This window comes from Lampris incognitus, chromosome 1, assembly GCF_029633865.1.
Source record: "Lampris incognitus isolate fLamInc1 chromosome 1, fLamInc1.hap2, whole genome shotgun sequence".
NCBI lineage: Eukaryota > Metazoa > Chordata > Actinopteri > Lampriformes > Lampridae > Lampris > Lampris incognitus.
This window is the reverse complement of record NC_079211.1, coordinates 11,657,246-11,675,472: the sequence shown is the minus strand read 5'-3', so window position 1 is coordinate 11,675,472 and position 18,227 is coordinate 11,657,246. Positions and strand designations below refer to the sequence as shown.

Here is an 18,227-nt window from a genome sequence, read left to right as displayed (position 1 = left end):
TCCATCAAAATAAAGTAAAAACAAATCCGCCGGGCACCAAAACCAAATCCTCCAAAGCCACAGATTCTAAAAAAAGCTTCGGTTTCAAACAGGTCAGGGAGATCTCATATAACGGTTCTGTTCATGGCGGCTGTGCAGTGACAGACTAAACCCACACTGGATTCTTTTGGGATTTTGACATCGGAATTTCCAATCTGCTTTGATCCAAAAGATGTCAGGGGAGTTCTTGTTGTAGCTCAAATGACTGTGTCTTTGAATATTACAAGTCCCTGACATCGGAATCAGGGTATATAAACGGAAATAGCAGGGAAAAAAATACCAACAGGTAACAATTGACAGGAGCTGAAGGACGTAAAAAGCCAACGAGGTCACACATTTTCCCCATAAATCGTTTTATGGCTCTGTTTTTCTCCAGAGGTAAGGCTCCAGGGGGTCAAAGTTTAGCCAGGATAAGTCTTAAGAGATTTTGAGGAAACTAAGGAGATGAGATGCAAACAAGGTTATTATGGCCCCCTGTCTGAAGTCCTAGCTATGCATACAAGTAAATTATTAATTAAAATTGATTACACAGCTAAATCTCATATGATGGGAGGTCACAGCCTATGAACCTCTCCAAACGCTCCTCTTTTCATTCTTTCATCCAGGCCGTGGTTTTATTGGAGTCATTAGCACAAACTTTAATCTTTTAAGCAGTAAAGTCAAAGATCAGGGGGCATAGGGGCACTCTTTATGAAGTTTTGTTGGCTTTTTATAGAGTTTTGTCAGCATTATCACATGATTGCTGCGATATAAAGTCTTCAGTAAAATGATTTGATTTTGTCCAGTCAGCATGTTTATTTCCCCCTCTTTTTCAAAGGGTGGCACTGTCATCTAATAGCTGACATACTCCCGTTTCACCTCTTAAAAATGCAAGTAAAGTGCCTGACGATATGCCATGTGTTGTACAGTTGCCAGAATGTCAGTTTAAAGTGATCACAATGTATTCTAACAAACATCATTTAAATCCCTTTTGGCCACCACTAATTAACAATATTTATCACACAAGGCCAAGCAAACAGGGAAGGTCAGGAGTGCCAGCAAGCTTTGATGACATAGTGTTATTTGACGTCACACCCCATAAACCTAATTTGCAGAAACTCGAATTTATCTCCTTGTGCCTCTTTGTGTTTTCTCTCTGGATGGTGGATATCTGCAGAAAACAGCACAACCGTTCCTCCCGTGATGAAGTGAAAGTCACCGCAATCTCAAGATCAACAGCCGAAACCTCTGGTCTGTGTGGGTCCCACCATCTGTAACAGCATCTCCATATGGAAAGGGTTTGACTTCCAGTGGAGCTGCTGTTAAACGTGGGGGGGCGCCTCTGGTCAATGAATCACTGCTTGGAGCCTCTGACCCCCCTGTTCTACACTCATGACTTTAACATATTTGTGTACATGTGTGGAGTCACACCAAACGTTTCTTTTTCTGTAGTCTATCGTTATTTCTTTGCCATTTCCCCTTCACAATAAAGTGAATTCTTTCCTTGTATTTATCTCTGTTGTTTATCCTCATGCAGCGTTTTGTGTACAGATAAGTAGATGAAACTGGCGTCATGGGTGCGTGTGTGTGTGTGTGTGTGTGTGTGTGTGTGTGTGTGTGTGAATGCGGGTTTACATGTGTGTTGTAGAGGTTTGTTTGCAGTTTGCTACACACAAGTGAAACTAAAACAAAGATTATAATCACAAACCAACATAAAAATGTAGAAAATCTAAGTAAGGAGGTGAAAAAAAGAAACGGTCATAATTGACTGCCATAACTGCCATGGTGTTGCACAAACCTAATTAAAGCAATAAGCATTTTTCCTCCAAGTTTTAGCATTTGGTTAAATAGTAAGTCATTCACATAAGCACTTAAAACATCAGTAGGCCTAAATTAGCCTATAAAAATGTACTACACTTTCGCTTTGTAAAAACTGTCAAGATGATCAATGAAAACGAGATATTGAGTGTTTAAGTGGGAGCGTCCTCGGATGAACTAAAAATGTACATAAGAGTGGTATTTATCCCCTTAAGGTGAGGTAAGGTAAAAAAAACACTAAGAAAATCATTGGGTCACGACAGCCATACATTCTTTTGTCGGGCCAATGATATCGATCTCCGGAAGCGCTGGGCTTTTAATGTGAAACCCCACTAACAATTAAAAAGGTGCGTCAGAGAATACAAAATGTAAAAAAAAATTTTTTTTTAAATCGAACACTGAGTAATAACAGAGACACACACAAAAAAAGCATAAATAAAACCATAAAAATCAAGCAGTCCCATAAGGAATTAAAGTACACGGATATTTATACAGGTGTAAGGCTTTTTGACTTTACAGTATTACACATGTTTGTGCATACTGTTTCGTTAACAAAGGCAGTAATGGGAATATAATTGCCCCTTAGAAACAGACATTTGCGCATGACATATTTTACCATCGTTCCCAAACTCTATCCTCCCGTCCTCCATTCGGAAAGCACACTACATTTTTTTCCCCATGCGAGAATCACCATATTTAGATCGTTCTCAATTATGTGCTATTGGAACGCGTCCAAGGGCTGTTGAAAATAAAGAAGTGGTTCTGCGGTTTGACTTTATTGTGAAATACTTAAAAAGCTTCCGGTGTTGCGTGTCAGCCTTTCGGTGACGTTGTCGCATAATTGAAAGGCAGGAGACACGGCAGTTGTGGCAGCGTTAAATTTTAGGGTTTAATAGTCTTACATTCAGCGGGTAACAAGTGCAGTTTGCCATTTATTAACCAAAGTTACGACACAAAATTACGGTTACAAGCGACTTGTAACCGAAAGCCGTGTAGCGTCCTAGCTAGCTAAAAAGGGTGTCCTCTCCGGATGATTGACGTGTCTTGTGTTGAAGAAGAGGGCGGGGACTAAAACTTCTAAAACCTCGCCCAGCGTCCGCTTCACTCCAGCGGGTGGCTTCGGAACCGCGCCAGAATCGTACCGAAACACTGTCGAGGGGGGTCACCGACACATTTTGTGTCAGACAAAGGATAAAATCAAGTACCATGTTCAGGAAAAACGGAAAGAAAGACCCCGAGCTGTTCCAGAATGTGTCTGAGGGGCTGCGGCGGCTGTACCGCACCAAGCTGTTCCCCCTGGAGGACACGTACCGCTTCCACGACTTCCACTCGCCCGCGCTGGAAGATGCCGATTTCGACAACAAGCCCATGGTCCTCCTGGTGGGCCAGTACTCCACCGGGAAGACCACTTTCATCCGACATCTGATGGAGCAAGATTTCCCCGGCATGCGGATCGGCCCGGAGCCGACGACGGACTCTTTCATCGCGGTGATGCACGGTGAACAGGAGGGGGTCGTACCGGGCAACGCGCTGGTGGTCGACCCCAAAAAGCCCTTCCGCAAACTCAACGCCTTCGGCAACGCCTTCCTGAACAGGTAAAGCCGCCAGACCGTCTAGAGGTTGTGTTATCGAGCTCAATAGACTAAAGCCTCCTGGAAATGTAATGGAGCCCGGATTGGCCGAAACGAACCAGAACAAGCTCTTAGTTCTTGTATTCTGATTTGAATCGATGAAATGCGATTCTAATGGGTGTCGTTTTTCCGTAGATTAGATGTGTCAAGCCAAGGGTCATAACAAGGCGTGCCCTTTGGTTTAAATGGCATCCTGACAGGTTCCCACATGCAATACAATGCGAGTCCAAATACCGAGTGTATCGTTGCGCAATTCTCTCAGCTGTCATTCAGCGAAACGTATTCCCCCCCCCCCGTTTGGTTTTATCATCTGAGGGGAATTTTTGTATTTACTGCCAAGAGCTAGGTAGGGGAGCTAGTCGGTGTCTAGTAAAGTGAAGGAGAGGAAGGTACTTTCCAACAGTACCTAACAAAAGCAGGTAGAATCGGCCTATCAGGTGGGGGCAGGTCTTTAGTTTCAGTTTGGGCCAAATGTTGTGTGTGTACAGTCTTATACTTTACACTGTACAGCCACTTCTTCCCTAAGCTCCTGGCAGAGGCACACTCAAAGCAGATTGCTTTGTGCTGATGGGCACAGCAGGGCCACTTGAACACAGAAAAATATTATGAGGGATGTTGCTAGGTAAGGCATCAGTGACCTTGTCGTGTCCTCAGATTGTGTTGCTGTAGGAATCTTGCCACATCACTAGCTGCTGAAAAGCCAACTCCCATGTCCGCTGCCAGCAGGCAAACTATAAGAAATCTTATCTTCAAAGTTTAAAGGTTTGCTGCCTATCTTGTGGTATTGTGACATTGCCTCTCTTTCAGCAAGTCTCTAGTTCTTGAGTCATCAGTCATCCCCATGTAAGTGATCATTTGGTCAAGACACTCAGCTAATCAGAGTGCCATCTGCACACACCATGACCCAGAGACTCCCTGAGGTCACAACCTCTTAAGAATCTTCCAGTTATGAGTCACTCAGTGACACTCAGGAATGGCATCTACAATGATGTTATCCTTTCAAACACTCAGGATCTTATGCAAAAATTTCCGTTATGCTAAAAAATTAGGTTACTCAAAAGTGTTATACAGAATATGCACATTAATGCAAGTGGAGAATCGCAAAGAGATGGGAAACACCTTCCATTATATACCCAGTGATAGACTGCAAGGTGAAACGGCACAAACAAGGTGCTGTGACATCTATACAGCGTTTGCATGGCGATGCTTGATGTAGTATTAACACCTCAGTTACTCACAGTCAACTTAATTTGGGGGGGGTGTTACGATGATGAGATCAGGTGGCTAACAACTGTTTATATTTATGTACTAATTTCCTGTGCTGTCGTTTGGAGGATGTAGGCATATCCCCTCTCTCCTCCCAGCAGCCTGCTCCACTGTCGCCCTGCGCAGGAGAACCCAGCCACCAAACAGATGGCTAGAAACACACACACACACACGCACACATATAGTTACTTACTTTATTTGGCAGTTTTGTTCTTAATCTGCCCCATTATCTTCAGATTATCAACAGGGCCCTACAGACATATGCAAGATTAAGGCAACCAACCATAGGCTGTATGACTTAGACTGGCACTTCCAAATTAGGCCTATTCTCATTATTCGCTGAAAATCTATCAGTTAATCAGTATTCACTTTAATTTACTTTAATAGTGTTTTTTGCTTTATGTACATAGGGCGGGAGTCACTTCTGGGATGGTTGCCTCTGTTGATTCATGTTATTTCACTCAGTCCTAGAAATGTAAATGAATCCATATCAGACAAACCAGTTTTCAAACCAGGTTTACTGTTTTCCTCTTAACCCAATTAGGGGGTCTACAACCACACACCCCAGAATTCAATCCTCAGTAGTCTATTATAGACCCCAAAAGGAAGCAGGTAACCACTTGTGTAAATATAGACTATTGTCCATTGTAGTGTCCCGTGTCAAACAATTGGATGGGATTGTATAGGCTCTTGAGACTTGTGGCTTCCCTTGAATCAAGCCTATGTCTCAAGTCAGGAAAGTGGGGACCCGATAGACTTATAATGGCTCCATAAATGTCTTTTAACTCAGTCATCTTACATAACAGGATGTGAGCAATACTCTTAATAGTTGGTGTACAGCCTCTGTACACGAACCTGTGTCTGTCCACCTCATACATGACTGGCGCAAAGGCATATAGGTCCTAAAGACCATTTTTATTCAGGTCCACTTTGCAGAGAAGTGCTCTTGAAATTGTCTGTTTTGAAGGCTGTTTGTTGCTCAGACTAGACCAATTTTCCATTTTTCTTTCATAAAGCTGCAACGGTATTTAGGTTGGCCTCCGAGTATGGGTTGGCTGAGTGACTTTTTACACATAAATGTGGATAGGAAATAACAAGGGTCAATTTGATAATTATTTGGTTTGAGTAGGGGGTAAAAAAATCCAGAAGAATGCAAGGTCTAGGGCCCACTCAAATAATGATGATGGTTCCATTGCGTAGCTCTCTAACCGTAATTATTCACCTGCAGATTACCTTTTAACTACCAGGCTTAGAGAGGTCTGGAATGTAATAATCAGTAATGTATGAAAGGAGGAAAAAGAGTTGAAGTGATTTCCCTGCATTTATAATGCGCTTCCAGAACTGAGAAAGCCAATTCCCCTAATTGCTAATTTCCACAATTTTTCCTTATTCAAACACTTGTTTTCAGAGTCCTCCTCTTATTACTCTTGTTCAATCTCAAAAGCCCTGTTTTTTATCTACTTTGTCAAACCGATAGCAGGCTGAGGCTAACTTGATTCCCCTTTTTCCAGCCCAGCATAGACCGAAGGATTCTACATCCTGTTGTAGCCAGCACTCTTCTCCGTCAGTCAAAGCGACAGAGGTATTCAATGGGCCCCAGTGCGTTTGTGTGTCCTCTGTGAGCCAGTAGTCCGTAAGGCCCCGAGTCAGCAGAGTCTAAGTTCCACTCCGACCCTCTCTAGTCTGGGCTGTCCTGTTCCATCCTGTGCTGCTCATGAGCTGTTATTCCAGGACACTGACTCTGCACTTTACTTGGGTAGGGGCTTACTCACATGCAGGGCGTGTGCACCCTCAACTCCGTACACACACACACTCTGTCTACATAGTACACACTCGGCAAACACACTTCCAGCATCAAGCTTACACACACATGCACACACACACACGCACACAGCAAAATCTTAGAGGAAACAAAAATAGGGAAAAGCGTTGCAGTTGCAACCCCCCCCCCCCGTCAACCTCTGTTTCCTCTTCTCTCTGGGAAGTTGGGGTTATGGTATGCATGTGTGTGTGTGGGTGGGTGGGGGTCACACTCGTGCATGGCCTCCAATCACATGTGTGGGTCATAACGTGAAACATCCACCCATGCCGGCATACCAGCCCTGGAAGTCTCACCAAAGGAGGTGATTGGTTTCACACATTCTCGGCACATTATTCCAACAGAAAAGGATTTCAGATTGTTCTTTGGACCCCGTGCCTGGTAGGGGCCCCTGGTTCTCTGTTTTGCTGTCGAGAGATCATCTGAGCATTATTTTTCCTTGCCTAGAAGCTGCGTGTGGAAAATGTTGGGTTAGATATTTGGGTTAGATAAATGGAAAACCTCAGCCAAGATTCCAGCTGGATAAGAGAGAGAGAGAGAAAGAAAGGGAGAGAGAGAGAGAGAGAGAGAGAGAGAGAGAGAGAGAGAGAGAGAGAGAGAGAGAGAGAGAGAGAGAGAGAGAGAGAGAGAGAGCGCAAACAAACCTGCATGTTTTTGTTATCTTTGGCAGTGGGATTTATGGCAATATAATACCATACATAAGATCTCCGTACCAGCACCTCCCTCTCAGATTTCGTTTTACTTCTTGTTTGTCCTTGGATTTTTCCCTTTTCCCGGCTGCATGTGGTATGGGACCTCTGTTAGGGGTTGGTGTGTGTGTGTGTGTGTGTGTGTGCGCGCGCGTGCGTGCACTCATCAGACCTGACTGTGGTTGTTGCAGGAATGTAAAGGCTCGGGTCTCTCCTGGTCTTGTGACCCGGTGCCTCTAAGCTTATGTTTTGAATATTATTTCACAGCGAGCGAGCGAGCAGCAGAGTGATGAGTACAACTCTGAGGTCGCAGGGACTTCTTAACAATTGGCCTCTTCATAAAATCTGGGAGTCTGTGGGCTTTCCCAGGCCCCGCTCATCCTCTCATGATTCATAACATGTGATTAACTAGCCCCCCTTTTTCTCCGTGTTTTGGCTCGCTTTGTGCCGGACAATGGCACCCCGCCTTCTATCGCAACCTCTCAGCCTTTCAAGTCTAGAGCCCCAGTTTCTCTCTGCCTAAACCGAACCGTTGTATATGGCCAATTGTTGCGTCAAGGGCTAATGAGTCATGAATTATAATGTATTCCCTCAATGATTTCCTAGCATTGTCTCAGTAGTCAAGGTTCCCCACCACGTCAAGTGTCTTGAAGCGAAGTGCTAACCCAGTGTGAATGGATATTTCCATTTTTTTTTTTTTACAACCTGGGTGTTATTTTCATAGTTTTTGCCATAGTGTATATTGTTCTAGTCTCTTTTTACTTACCGGCTTCATTTTAGAGATTATGGACACAGGACCACCGCTGGACTCGGCTTTACAATGGCGTCTTTTGGGGCCACGAAACGAACACAAGCGTCAGACATTTTTCAACAACCAATTATCTAAACAACATATATTTGTAAGTGAAAATGAAAGTGCAATTTAAACATTTTCTCCTGAAATGTCAATTATTATCAACGGTCGATCCCACTGTGGAGCCACTTCCTGGTTCAACAAGCTGGACTGACCCATTGTGGTTGTACCCGTCTAATGACTACCCGGCCAGTGCAGATGAGGAGTCATAGATAATGGGAAACCATGTACATAGTCTGAATGAAGGGATAGGGGTTTTTATTGTAGTTGAAAGGACACGTTTAAAGCTCGTATTTCACGGCACCGTAAAACGCCATTGTGAAGCTGTGTTTAACAATGCTGCCTTGTCCAAAATCCTCAATATGAAGCTGGTGAGTAAAATGCTATCAAAGCCGATATGCACAATGGCAAAGACTATAAAAATAAGACCCAGGTAAAAAAAATTAAAATAAAAAAAAAAACGAGTCGAAAAAAACAGGAACTGCCATTATAGCTAACCTGTGGCCATTATTGTATGGCTTGATAGGTTCATTTTTTTCACATTTTCCTTGGTATGATCATATTAACATTGAAATATGAATTTAGGACCTTCATGGTACTATGGGGGTTAAAATGATATGGCAGCTAGGCCCAGAGCTGCAATCTACAGCCAGAACTTTTTTGGGGTTCCGGGGGAAATGCAGTTTCCACAGTTGATGCAAGACTAGCTCCCACAGGAAGCTTCAGCCCTCCTGTCTTCCCGTTATGTAGTTTTTCCAGCAAGGGCATTCCTCTGGTGTTCATGCGAGTCCCAGAGAACAAGAAGGTTGTCAGTGAAAAGCAACCAGGGTCTGTTAAATTCCAAGTTTATATATCAACACTCTCACCAAACTTGTTCCTTGTGTGTGTGTGTGTGTGCGTGTGTGGCTCTTATTTGTATATGTAATATATTCTGTTCTCTCCCCTCTTTGTCTTTGTCACTGGGCAGGTTCATGTGTGCTCAAATGCCTAACCCGGTCCTGGAGAGCATCAGTATCATCGATACCCCAGGAATCCTGTCAGGGGAGAAGCAGAGAATCAGCAGAGGTCTGCCCCCCCCCCTTCCACACACACATACACACACTGCTTACTTTTTCTAACCCTTAGCCACTTTTTTTTTAATATATAGTCATATCCTGCTCTCAAAAACCAACACATCTTTAGAAGGTTTGCACACAGGAAGTCAGAAGTTTCACGCGGTAAACAGCCCGCAGTACACAGTCTTTTAACTCACTCTCTAACCTGCCAAGCTTCTCTCTAGTTTGTTTTCCACGAAGTCATTCATAATAGGTTAGTTCCTATCCTAAAGTTGTCAGACCCGTAACTGGCTCTCAGCCCCTCTGGCCAAAGCCTGAGGAAACAGGTCATGTAAATCTAACACAGACCTCCGTAGCGTGATGGAGGCTACGAAGAGGGACCCAAACACTCGCTGCCTGTGTCTTTTACTGTGCTTCTGAAGGTCGCCCTCGTCTCATGTTTGCCCCCTTCTTTCTGTCTAGATCCATCTTGACAACGTTCTTCGTCTCTGAAGCTTTTTGTTGTAATTTTCTCCCTCCCTTTTCGGTTTCACTCCATTTTATATTTTCTTTTTATTGTCAGTCTTGTTATTTCCAGGGCTCTGTCTTTCTGTTTGTCTCTTTTCTGCCTCTCTTCCACCCCAACCCACCCTCCATTTCTCCAGTGGAAAGAATAAACTCCTCACAGTGATTAATTCTTCCACTTGCTGAAACAGCACCGTGACCTGTAGGGTCACTTCAAAATTGCCACATACAGTTTTCCTCTCATTCTTCTCCTTCTCCTTCTCTTCCTTCTTCTCCTTCTTGTCCCCTTGTTGTCTTTTTGATGGCCTTTCACATCGCGGCCCAAAAATAACGGCGGAACTGCACATGACTTCTGCTTTTTGTACCTGTCCTGTGCTCCTTCTAGAGGAAGTGTAAATACTGCAGTGTGAAGTGATTTGATGTCTTGTGCACTTTGTGAACTTCGGCTGGAAGGAAGCTTAGTCAGAACTGTGAGTGCTGCGAGGAAATCTCCTCAAGACCCCCTCCTGTGTCACGCTGCTGGGTTGATATTACATGACCAGTCAATCTCCACCCTAAATTAACTCCCGATTTTGAGAGGAGGGAGGTGAAGGAGGGAGAGGGAGAGAAGGAGAAAGAGAGAAAAAATGTGAATGTGAAAAACAGAGTGCAGTAATGACAGACGGAGCATGAAGGACGTCTGGGGAAAGACGGGGTAAAGCCGAAGAAGCGACTGTAAATGTATAAATGTAAATAAGTACACCTGATAAAGAACAATAGAAAAGGCGCGTGCGTATGTGCGTGTGTGTATGTGTGTGGAGTCATGCATGTCGCGGTGACCCTGACCAGACTAAGGATGGGGGCAGGGGGGGTAGCATGACATCTGACGCCACATACCTCAGTGAGTTTTGGTTCTATAGAAACACACTCCGGTACAAACAAATACACACTCTGCACAGATGCACTCGTGCTCCACCTGTCCCAGGTACACACACACACACACACACACACACAGTCTTGATGTCTGTTTCTATGTAAACACAGATATAGTAGTGTGGTCGACAGACATACTGTAGTGTCAGCCTTCTGTAAACACAGCTGACTGGATTTTCCAGCTGAGCTGTGACAGGCCTGAATTTTTGCGTGTGCGTCCGTGTGCTCATGTACCAGGAATGCTTGTGGGTGTCGGACTGGTATGGCTCCGAATCCTTGTACCGAGGCGCACGTGTAACATGTCTGTCGTCACAGGAAGGCAAACTTAAACCCCTCTTGTCTCCAACACACTCTTCACACATTTAAGGGAGGAGATCGGCACTCGGTATCGGACACTACTTTAAGTTTAGGACCGAGCGGTATGAAAGTGATATGGACGCATCTCCAGGATGTACACGGTACATGCAGTTATCTATGCCGTAGCAGTTGTCAATGTGGGCTTATATAGTAAGTGGAGGCCAGAGCGGGGAGAGACCTTAGGGAGCGCACCAGCTGTCTTCGTCTCTTGTCTGCCTGTGTGGAGAGAAACATTTGTTGAAAGCAGCCATTTGACAGAAAGAGGGGGGAATATCTTGGTCTCTCTCCCGCAGGAATTTCGGGCTTTCACATTCCAGCTTTTGTCCGTCCAACTTTTAGTTTTCATCCACAGACGAGAGTGCACATACCCCATACACAGATCTGTGTTTCTGCTGCGCTGCCGTCCGTTCTTGCCTGGGTCCCGACCTTTGAGTCCGACCAGTCCTCCGAAATGACTGATTCTGAAAATGGAAGTGGACTGTAATGAGTTGATAAATCTGTCTGACACCAGGCAAATCCTGTTCCCCTAACCTTGACTGTTTCTCTGAAAACCACTCACTTGCTTTTATTTGAACTTTGACACACTCCATATATTGTAATTTTTTTTTATTCACTACATACAACCCATGGAAGAAACTGTTGGCTGTGTTGGGTCCGCGGTGGTGTAGCGGTCTAAGCATCGGCTTTGTGTCGATGCAGTTGCTCACTGGGGACTGGGGTTCGCGCCCCGGTCTCGTCAGATCCGACTATGGCCGGACTCGATGAAGCAGCAATCATTGGCAATGCTGTCTTCGGGAGGGGGGCGGAGTCGGCTTGTGTTCGTCACGTGAATGCGTCTCTGGGTGTGTCGGAAAAAACAGTGGTTCGGCCTGGCGTCGCCTTGTCATGAAAGTAGGGAGGCGGTCCCCTTCGAGACTGCCGGCCGGAGAGATGCAGTTGGTGAATGCATGCAGTACGAGGGTGGGTGTTTGAATTAAAATAGGGATCGATTGGCCACTAAATTGGGAGAAAAAAGGGAAAAATCAGAAATAATTTTTTTAGAAACTGTTGGCTGTGTTGTGTTTTGTATGGGCTATGCTACGGCTTAATTTAGGCAACGGATTGTTATTTTCCTTCTTGATCTTTGGTAATATATTGTATATATTATTTGCGATTGGCACAGGGTGCCAGGTAATTAGGCGTATTGCCTATATAAGAGGCATGGCGATGCTTTCTGTACGAGACGAAGGCTTCGGGCTGAAACGTTGGTCCATAAAACACCACTGCATCCAGAACTGGAGTGTGTAGTTCCTTTTCTTTTAAAATCATCTTTGTCCTGAGTGTCTGACCCACAACCCACATTTTCTTAATCTGTCATTTTTCTCCATGACCCCCCCCCCCAGCTTCATATATACATTTGCAGACACGGCCAAAGCTGGAGGCCTGTTGGAATGCATGTGCAGCAGATCTGGCACTGATTGTGTGGAAGCCCCGATGAGCTTTTAGACCAACTGCATTCTTCTCTGCTCAAATGACACAGACACTAATCAAAACCATAATTCTCTCTCTCTCTCTCTCTCTTTCTCGCCCCCCCCACGCTGGTTTCCCAAGCCAGAAACATAAGTCTTAGCATATGTAATGATTCTCAGTGTTTGCGGTACTTTTGTAAATTAGCCAAAAAGCAGAAGTGAATGGTACATTTCAGCGTTTTAGCAGCGATAACAATTTGTTTTCCCCACACCTCAACCACAGGTTTCTTATTTACTCAGCATTATATATAATTCAAGCATACTGTTATTGCTGCTATTCATGCTACTTGTCCTCTATATCTACACCCCCCCTGTTTTCTGCTGCCTCTTTTTCCTAGTAAGCTCATTCGATGTAAGTTGCACTGTAAGGCAAACAACTCAGCTGAACACTGCCCCCTGATATAGACCCAGAAAGACCTTGTGTATATGGTGTCAATGCTGTTACCCTGTCTTTTAATGGATTTTTCAGACAAATTTGTTTCAGACTTACAGCTGCGACCATATGCTCAATAATGACTCGGAGACACCTAGCTATCTGAAATTTCTGGCTACCTCGGTGGAATGAGTTGCTAAGAAAATAAAGAAAAAAACATAGCTTTTAAATGCTACAATCGAGAAATTATTTTGACCAATGCAGGTGGGACTTTTTTTTTTTTTTTGACGAGTAACTCAATCCATGGGTATTTAACACTGTAATATTAATGAACATAGCTAATGTAAGCTAGTTTCCAGTTGTATAACATTTGCAACTAGCGCTCAGATCCTGTTGGTCCTTGCATCCAAAAGCTCCTTAAAGCAATTTTATGAGCACAAAAAAGGAATGGAATCCATTATATTGATTTGTAGGTGAAAGCCAGAGTGAGTTTTTGTTGGTCAGGTACATTGTAAAAAAATCTCCCCCATCTCTCCCCCACAGGGTACGACTTCGCTGCTGTGCTGGAGTGGTTTGCTGAGCGAGTGGACCGTATTATCTTGCTTTTTGATGCCCACAAGCTGGACATCTCGGACGAGTTCTCCGAGGTGATCCGTGCGCTGAAGAACCATGAAGACAAGATGCGCGTGGTACTGAACAAGGCGGACCAAATCAGCACCCAGCAGCTGATGAGAGTCTATGGAGCGCTGATGTGGTCCCTGGGCAAAATCATCAACACCCCCGAGGTAGGCCCTTAATGTTTTCTGAAGCTACAGGAAGCTTAGAGAGGAAGGTTTAAAACAAAACATAATCTTACCTCCGACCCGGTGGACCCACCACCCGCAGGGATGAGCACTGGGGTAGGGTGCCATGCAGGCCGGGTGGCAGGCAAACGTGGGGGACCGGGGCGTTCCGACTTCTGGCATTGCAGACTGGTCCTGGAAGACCAACTGGGAGGAGACCCCGGGGTGTAGACCCTGAACTCGCTGGAGGGACTACATGTCCGTTCTGGCCGGGGAACGCCTTGGGATCCCCCAGGAGGAGTTGGAGGGCGATTGCTGGGGAGAGGGACATCTGGAGTGCCCACTTAGCTTGCTGCCACCATGACCTGACCCCCGAGAAGCAGCTGATGATGAGAGATGAGAGAGATAATCTTAGTTGCTTTTCTCCATTTTATGGTTTACATTTGCCCTGAAGATTCCCTAAAAGACTGCTTGTCAACATTCTTTCCCTATGGTTTGTTCGGTCGATGAAAAATTCAATGCCGTCAGTTTATTAAGTACAGGAGGAAAAATACGGCAGTCTTAAACCTGTTTAGTGCAGGGGTTAAGTGTCTTGGCCAAGAGCACAGTAACAGAACAGGGTCGTAGTGATGGAAGTTTTATAACCGGTTCTTTGATGGCCGTAGCAGAAGTGGGGAAACGTTTAATCATCACACTGAAAGTGAAATAGCTGATTGATCCAGAAAAGATAAACACATGAGTGAAAACCGTTTATTCCCATTTATCTAAATAACTGAAGTCATGTGACTTCCAATGTCTTGTGATTTGTGGCATGGGTTTTGTTAATATTTGGTCTATGGCTATAATCATAAACCAATCCCACGCTGACCTTTGGATCATGTAGATAATTATTCACTGGTTTAGATTGAGTTGTATTTCAAAGCTCCTTTCAGACAGTGTGAAATGCACAGTATGTAAAGTAATCATTCACTGTTGCTTTGTTGTCAACCTGTCAATTCTGTTTACCTATGGATTTTTTAAAATTCTGTTTGGTATTTGTATGTCCATGTGTGTAGTTTTGTGTCTTTTATTACACCCTAGCCAGACTGTCATGTAACATGTATATGACCCATATGGTGAATTTCCTCTCCCAAGGGTGTTTACGGTAAACTAAAACTCAGTGGACAATGGACTAACTCTGTCAAACCTTATTCCAGGTGGTGCGTGTGTACATTGGGTCATTCTGGGCCCAGCCCCTGCTGGTCCCTGACAATAGGAAGTTGTTTGAGGCAGAGGAGCAGGACCTGTTCTTGGACATCCAGTCCCTGCCACGTAACGCTGCGCTGCGAAAACTCAACGACCTCATCAAACGGGCACGCCTTGCCAAGGTTGGCACCACTGCTACTTGATTTAAAAGAGAAAAAAAACTATAATGAAAAATTATTTTACTTTAAGGCTACAGCCCAGCATTTTTCTCTTCTGTAGTCACATTTTTGGTTCCAGTGATAGGACCACCTTTAAACTGACCAAACTTTAAACTGTTGTTGTTCTGGCCTTACGCTCATTCACTCTGTCATGTACACTGCTTCATTTTATGTCTGTCTTCCAACTGTTCAACTCGGGGCATTATTTGAAAAAGTCCTGCTTTGCGTAATGTTTTCAGAACTTTGGTGCCTCTACTTCTCAACTAGCCAAAGGCAGAAGTGAATATTTGAATGTTTAAGCAATATGGTAATCTTGGAAAACACACAGACACTGGTGGCATTACTTCTGCTAAATTGGTGTATTATGAGCAATTCCACCACCTCAATTATGGTTGTGTTGAAAGGCTGTTGTTTTAGATGTTCATTTGTTACCGAAACCCTCAATTAAAACTAACACAAAGGAAATTCCTTGAAGCATGGCTGGCAATGAGCTGTTAAAGAAACAAGCGTCCTGTTTCTGTTCTTCTCAGAAAATAATTTGATTTTTGATTAGCAGGCAAATTTTAGACTGTTCTGTTTGTTTTTGAATATGGCGGCCAGGTGCAAGCCTACATCATCAGTTCCCTGAAGAAGGAGATGCCCAGTGTTTTTGGGAAGGACTCCAAAAAGAAGGAGCTGATCGCCAACCTGGGTGAGATCTACCAGAGGATTGAGAAGGAGCACCAGATCTCACCCGGAGACTTCCCGAACATCACGAAGATGCAGGTAAGATTAAGACACCTGGAAGCCTGGTAGCTAGAGGATGCGTAGTCATCAGCTATCCGAAACTGTACTGGTTTGATAAAACAATAGTATTGTCTCCCCAGCCCACATTATGATGACATTCCAAGACCTAAAGGTGCAGTGTTATCAAATGTACCAAAAAAGGTTTCGGAATAAAACGACCTTCCAACCTTTACTCTCTAACCTTTTTTACCCTCATTTCCGCCCTTGCCTCCCCTCCTGCCTAGGACGGGGATGAGATTTATTTTTCCTGGTTTGTCAGGAAATCCTGCTCCTTGTGTGCAACTCCCCTCAGTTGCCAGCGAAGACTGATCTATTTCCATCACCAATTCCTGTTTTCCCTCATGTCACCCCTCCCATCCCACCCTACCCTCCCGACCCCTTAGGAGCTGCTTAACGGCCAGGATTTCTCCAAGTTCGCCCCACTGAAGCCCAAACTGCTCGAGGCCGTGGAGGACATGCTAGCCAATGACATCGCCCGCCTCATGGCTTTGGTGCGCCAGGAAGAGGCCACCATGCCCAGTCAGTCTGTTAAGGGTGGCGCTTTCGAGGGGACCATGAGTGGACCCTTTGGTCACGGCTACGGCGAGGGCGCCAGTGAGGGCATCGACGAGCTGGAGTGGGTGGTCGGCCGTGACAAACCTACATACGATGAGATCTTCTACACCCTCTCTCCCATCAATGGGAAGGTGTCGGGCGCCGCGGCCAAGAAGGAGATGGTCAAGTCCAAGCTGCCCAACACAGTCTTGGGGAAGATCTGGAAGTTGGCGGATGTGGATAAAGATGGCTTCCTTGATGACGAAGAGTTTGCTTTGGCCAATCACCTAATCAAGGTGAAGCTGGAGGGCCATGAGCTACCTGCCAAGCTGCCTGACCACCTGGTGCCCCCGTCCAAGCGTGGGGTGCTACTGGAGGCTGATTGATCCAGAAAAGAGCAGGAGGAGCCTGGGAAGCCCCCCCCCCCCACATCTAGGCCTGGCTACCTGTTTAGGGCTATTCCTGACAGAAGTACTAGGTGCTACGCTAAGTGTGGGCAGAGCCAGAAGCATCTTGGGGCTTACATGCTTTCTCTAGGCTTTACTCGTACACCATGAGGAGTCGCTGTGTTCTTTTTCACCAGAGAGAGACTGGAGGGTTTCTGAGTGGGTGTGGGTGGGGTGGGGACTTTGTGCATTAGGGGGATGAGTGTGCAGGTAGCTGTGAGACATACGCAGTGGGGCAGGGGTTTGCTGAATCGCCAAGTAATGGAAGGACAATACTGGATTGTAAAGTGATTCACCTGGGGGGTCAGTGGGTGCATGATGGGGTTGGACATGGATTTGTACATCCTGTGTAAAAGATGTCTGAAAAATATACAGTCCATATATTATATGTTGATCCAAAGAAAAAAAAAGCTTTTTTTCCATTTGGAGAGAGAAAGGGGAGAAATCAAATCAGCTGTTAGACTTGTTTTATCTCTATTTTTGTATTTCCCGACTGCTAACTTTAAGACTCTTTCCAAATGCTTCCCTTTTTATTATTTTGCCAGATAAATAAAAAGGAAATATTTACCATCGGCCCTGTGGTTATCTGAATTTATCTTTTATTCAACTTTGCTTTATACAGTGTATATACATTTAATTGATGCATAGATTTGAGTTTATTGGTAAAATATATGTTTTGATTGGGGGGGAAAACAGCTTTGATCTTGCAGATGAAATAAGATATAGTGGCAGCCGACTAAGCTAACTGCCTGCATAGGTCATATTTGCGATGAAACAAAACACAACAGTTGCTGGCCTCAGTTTGGTTATATCTAAGTCAAATGACATGACCTGTGTTAATTACTTGTATTTTGGAAAGCTATGTTAAATTGAATTGAGTTTTTCCACATAGATCAAAAAGGAGCCAGAGATGTAAAGAAATGTGCCAAACCCTTATCAGTTTTAAAGATCAGATTATGTAATTCCCTCTTGATTTATAGTTTAATTCAGGTAGGGGAAGGTTTGCGTGGTTGCACAGGGGATTATATGAACCAGAAGCCAGGTCCATCCTTATCATGTATGGTTTTAAAGATTCAATACTTTATTGCCATAGAACTTAGTTATTAGGAATTTGCCTCAGTGTGCTCATGGCAGTCCAACACAGTCACAGCATGACACAGTTAAAAAAACAAAAACAAACACATAACATACACTCCATCCATGGATGTAAAATCTAGTGCAGAACAAGAATAAAAAAATACCAGCTGCTTTAAAACACAGTAGTCGTTAGCGACAGTAGACAACTTTTTTTTGGCTTTAATTTATCATTAAGTAAATATTGATTGCATAGTGTAATGTCTATAGCATAATAACACCATTGGCGTTTAGATTGGTTCCCCATACATCTCCCTTTCCGGTTTACAGGGAACAAAATTCTGTCCGCCACGAAAATGAAGAGAATTAAATGAAGAGAATTAAATACGTAAGTGAAAG

At 44.4% G+C, this 18,227-nt stretch overlaps 1 protein-coding gene across 1 annotated transcript; it reads left to right on the top strand.

Annotated features, from left to right (window-relative positions):
- Positions 1 to 2,692: 2,692 nt before the first annotated feature.
- Positions 2,693 to 17,324, top strand: ehd1a (EH-domain containing 1a). Its single transcript, XM_056291859.1, has 6 exons — positions 2,693 to 3,431; positions 9,062 to 9,159; positions 13,347 to 13,588; positions 14,782 to 14,952; positions 15,589 to 15,753; positions 16,158 to 17,324. The coding sequence occupies exons 1-6, from the start codon at positions 3,043 to 3,045 to the stop codon at positions 16,692 to 16,694; spliced, it is 1,602 nt and encodes a 533-aa protein (XP_056147834.1). The 5' UTR covers positions 2,693 to 3,042; the 3' UTR covers positions 16,695 to 17,324.
- The last annotated feature ends 903 nt before the right edge of the window (positions 17,325 to 18,227 follow it).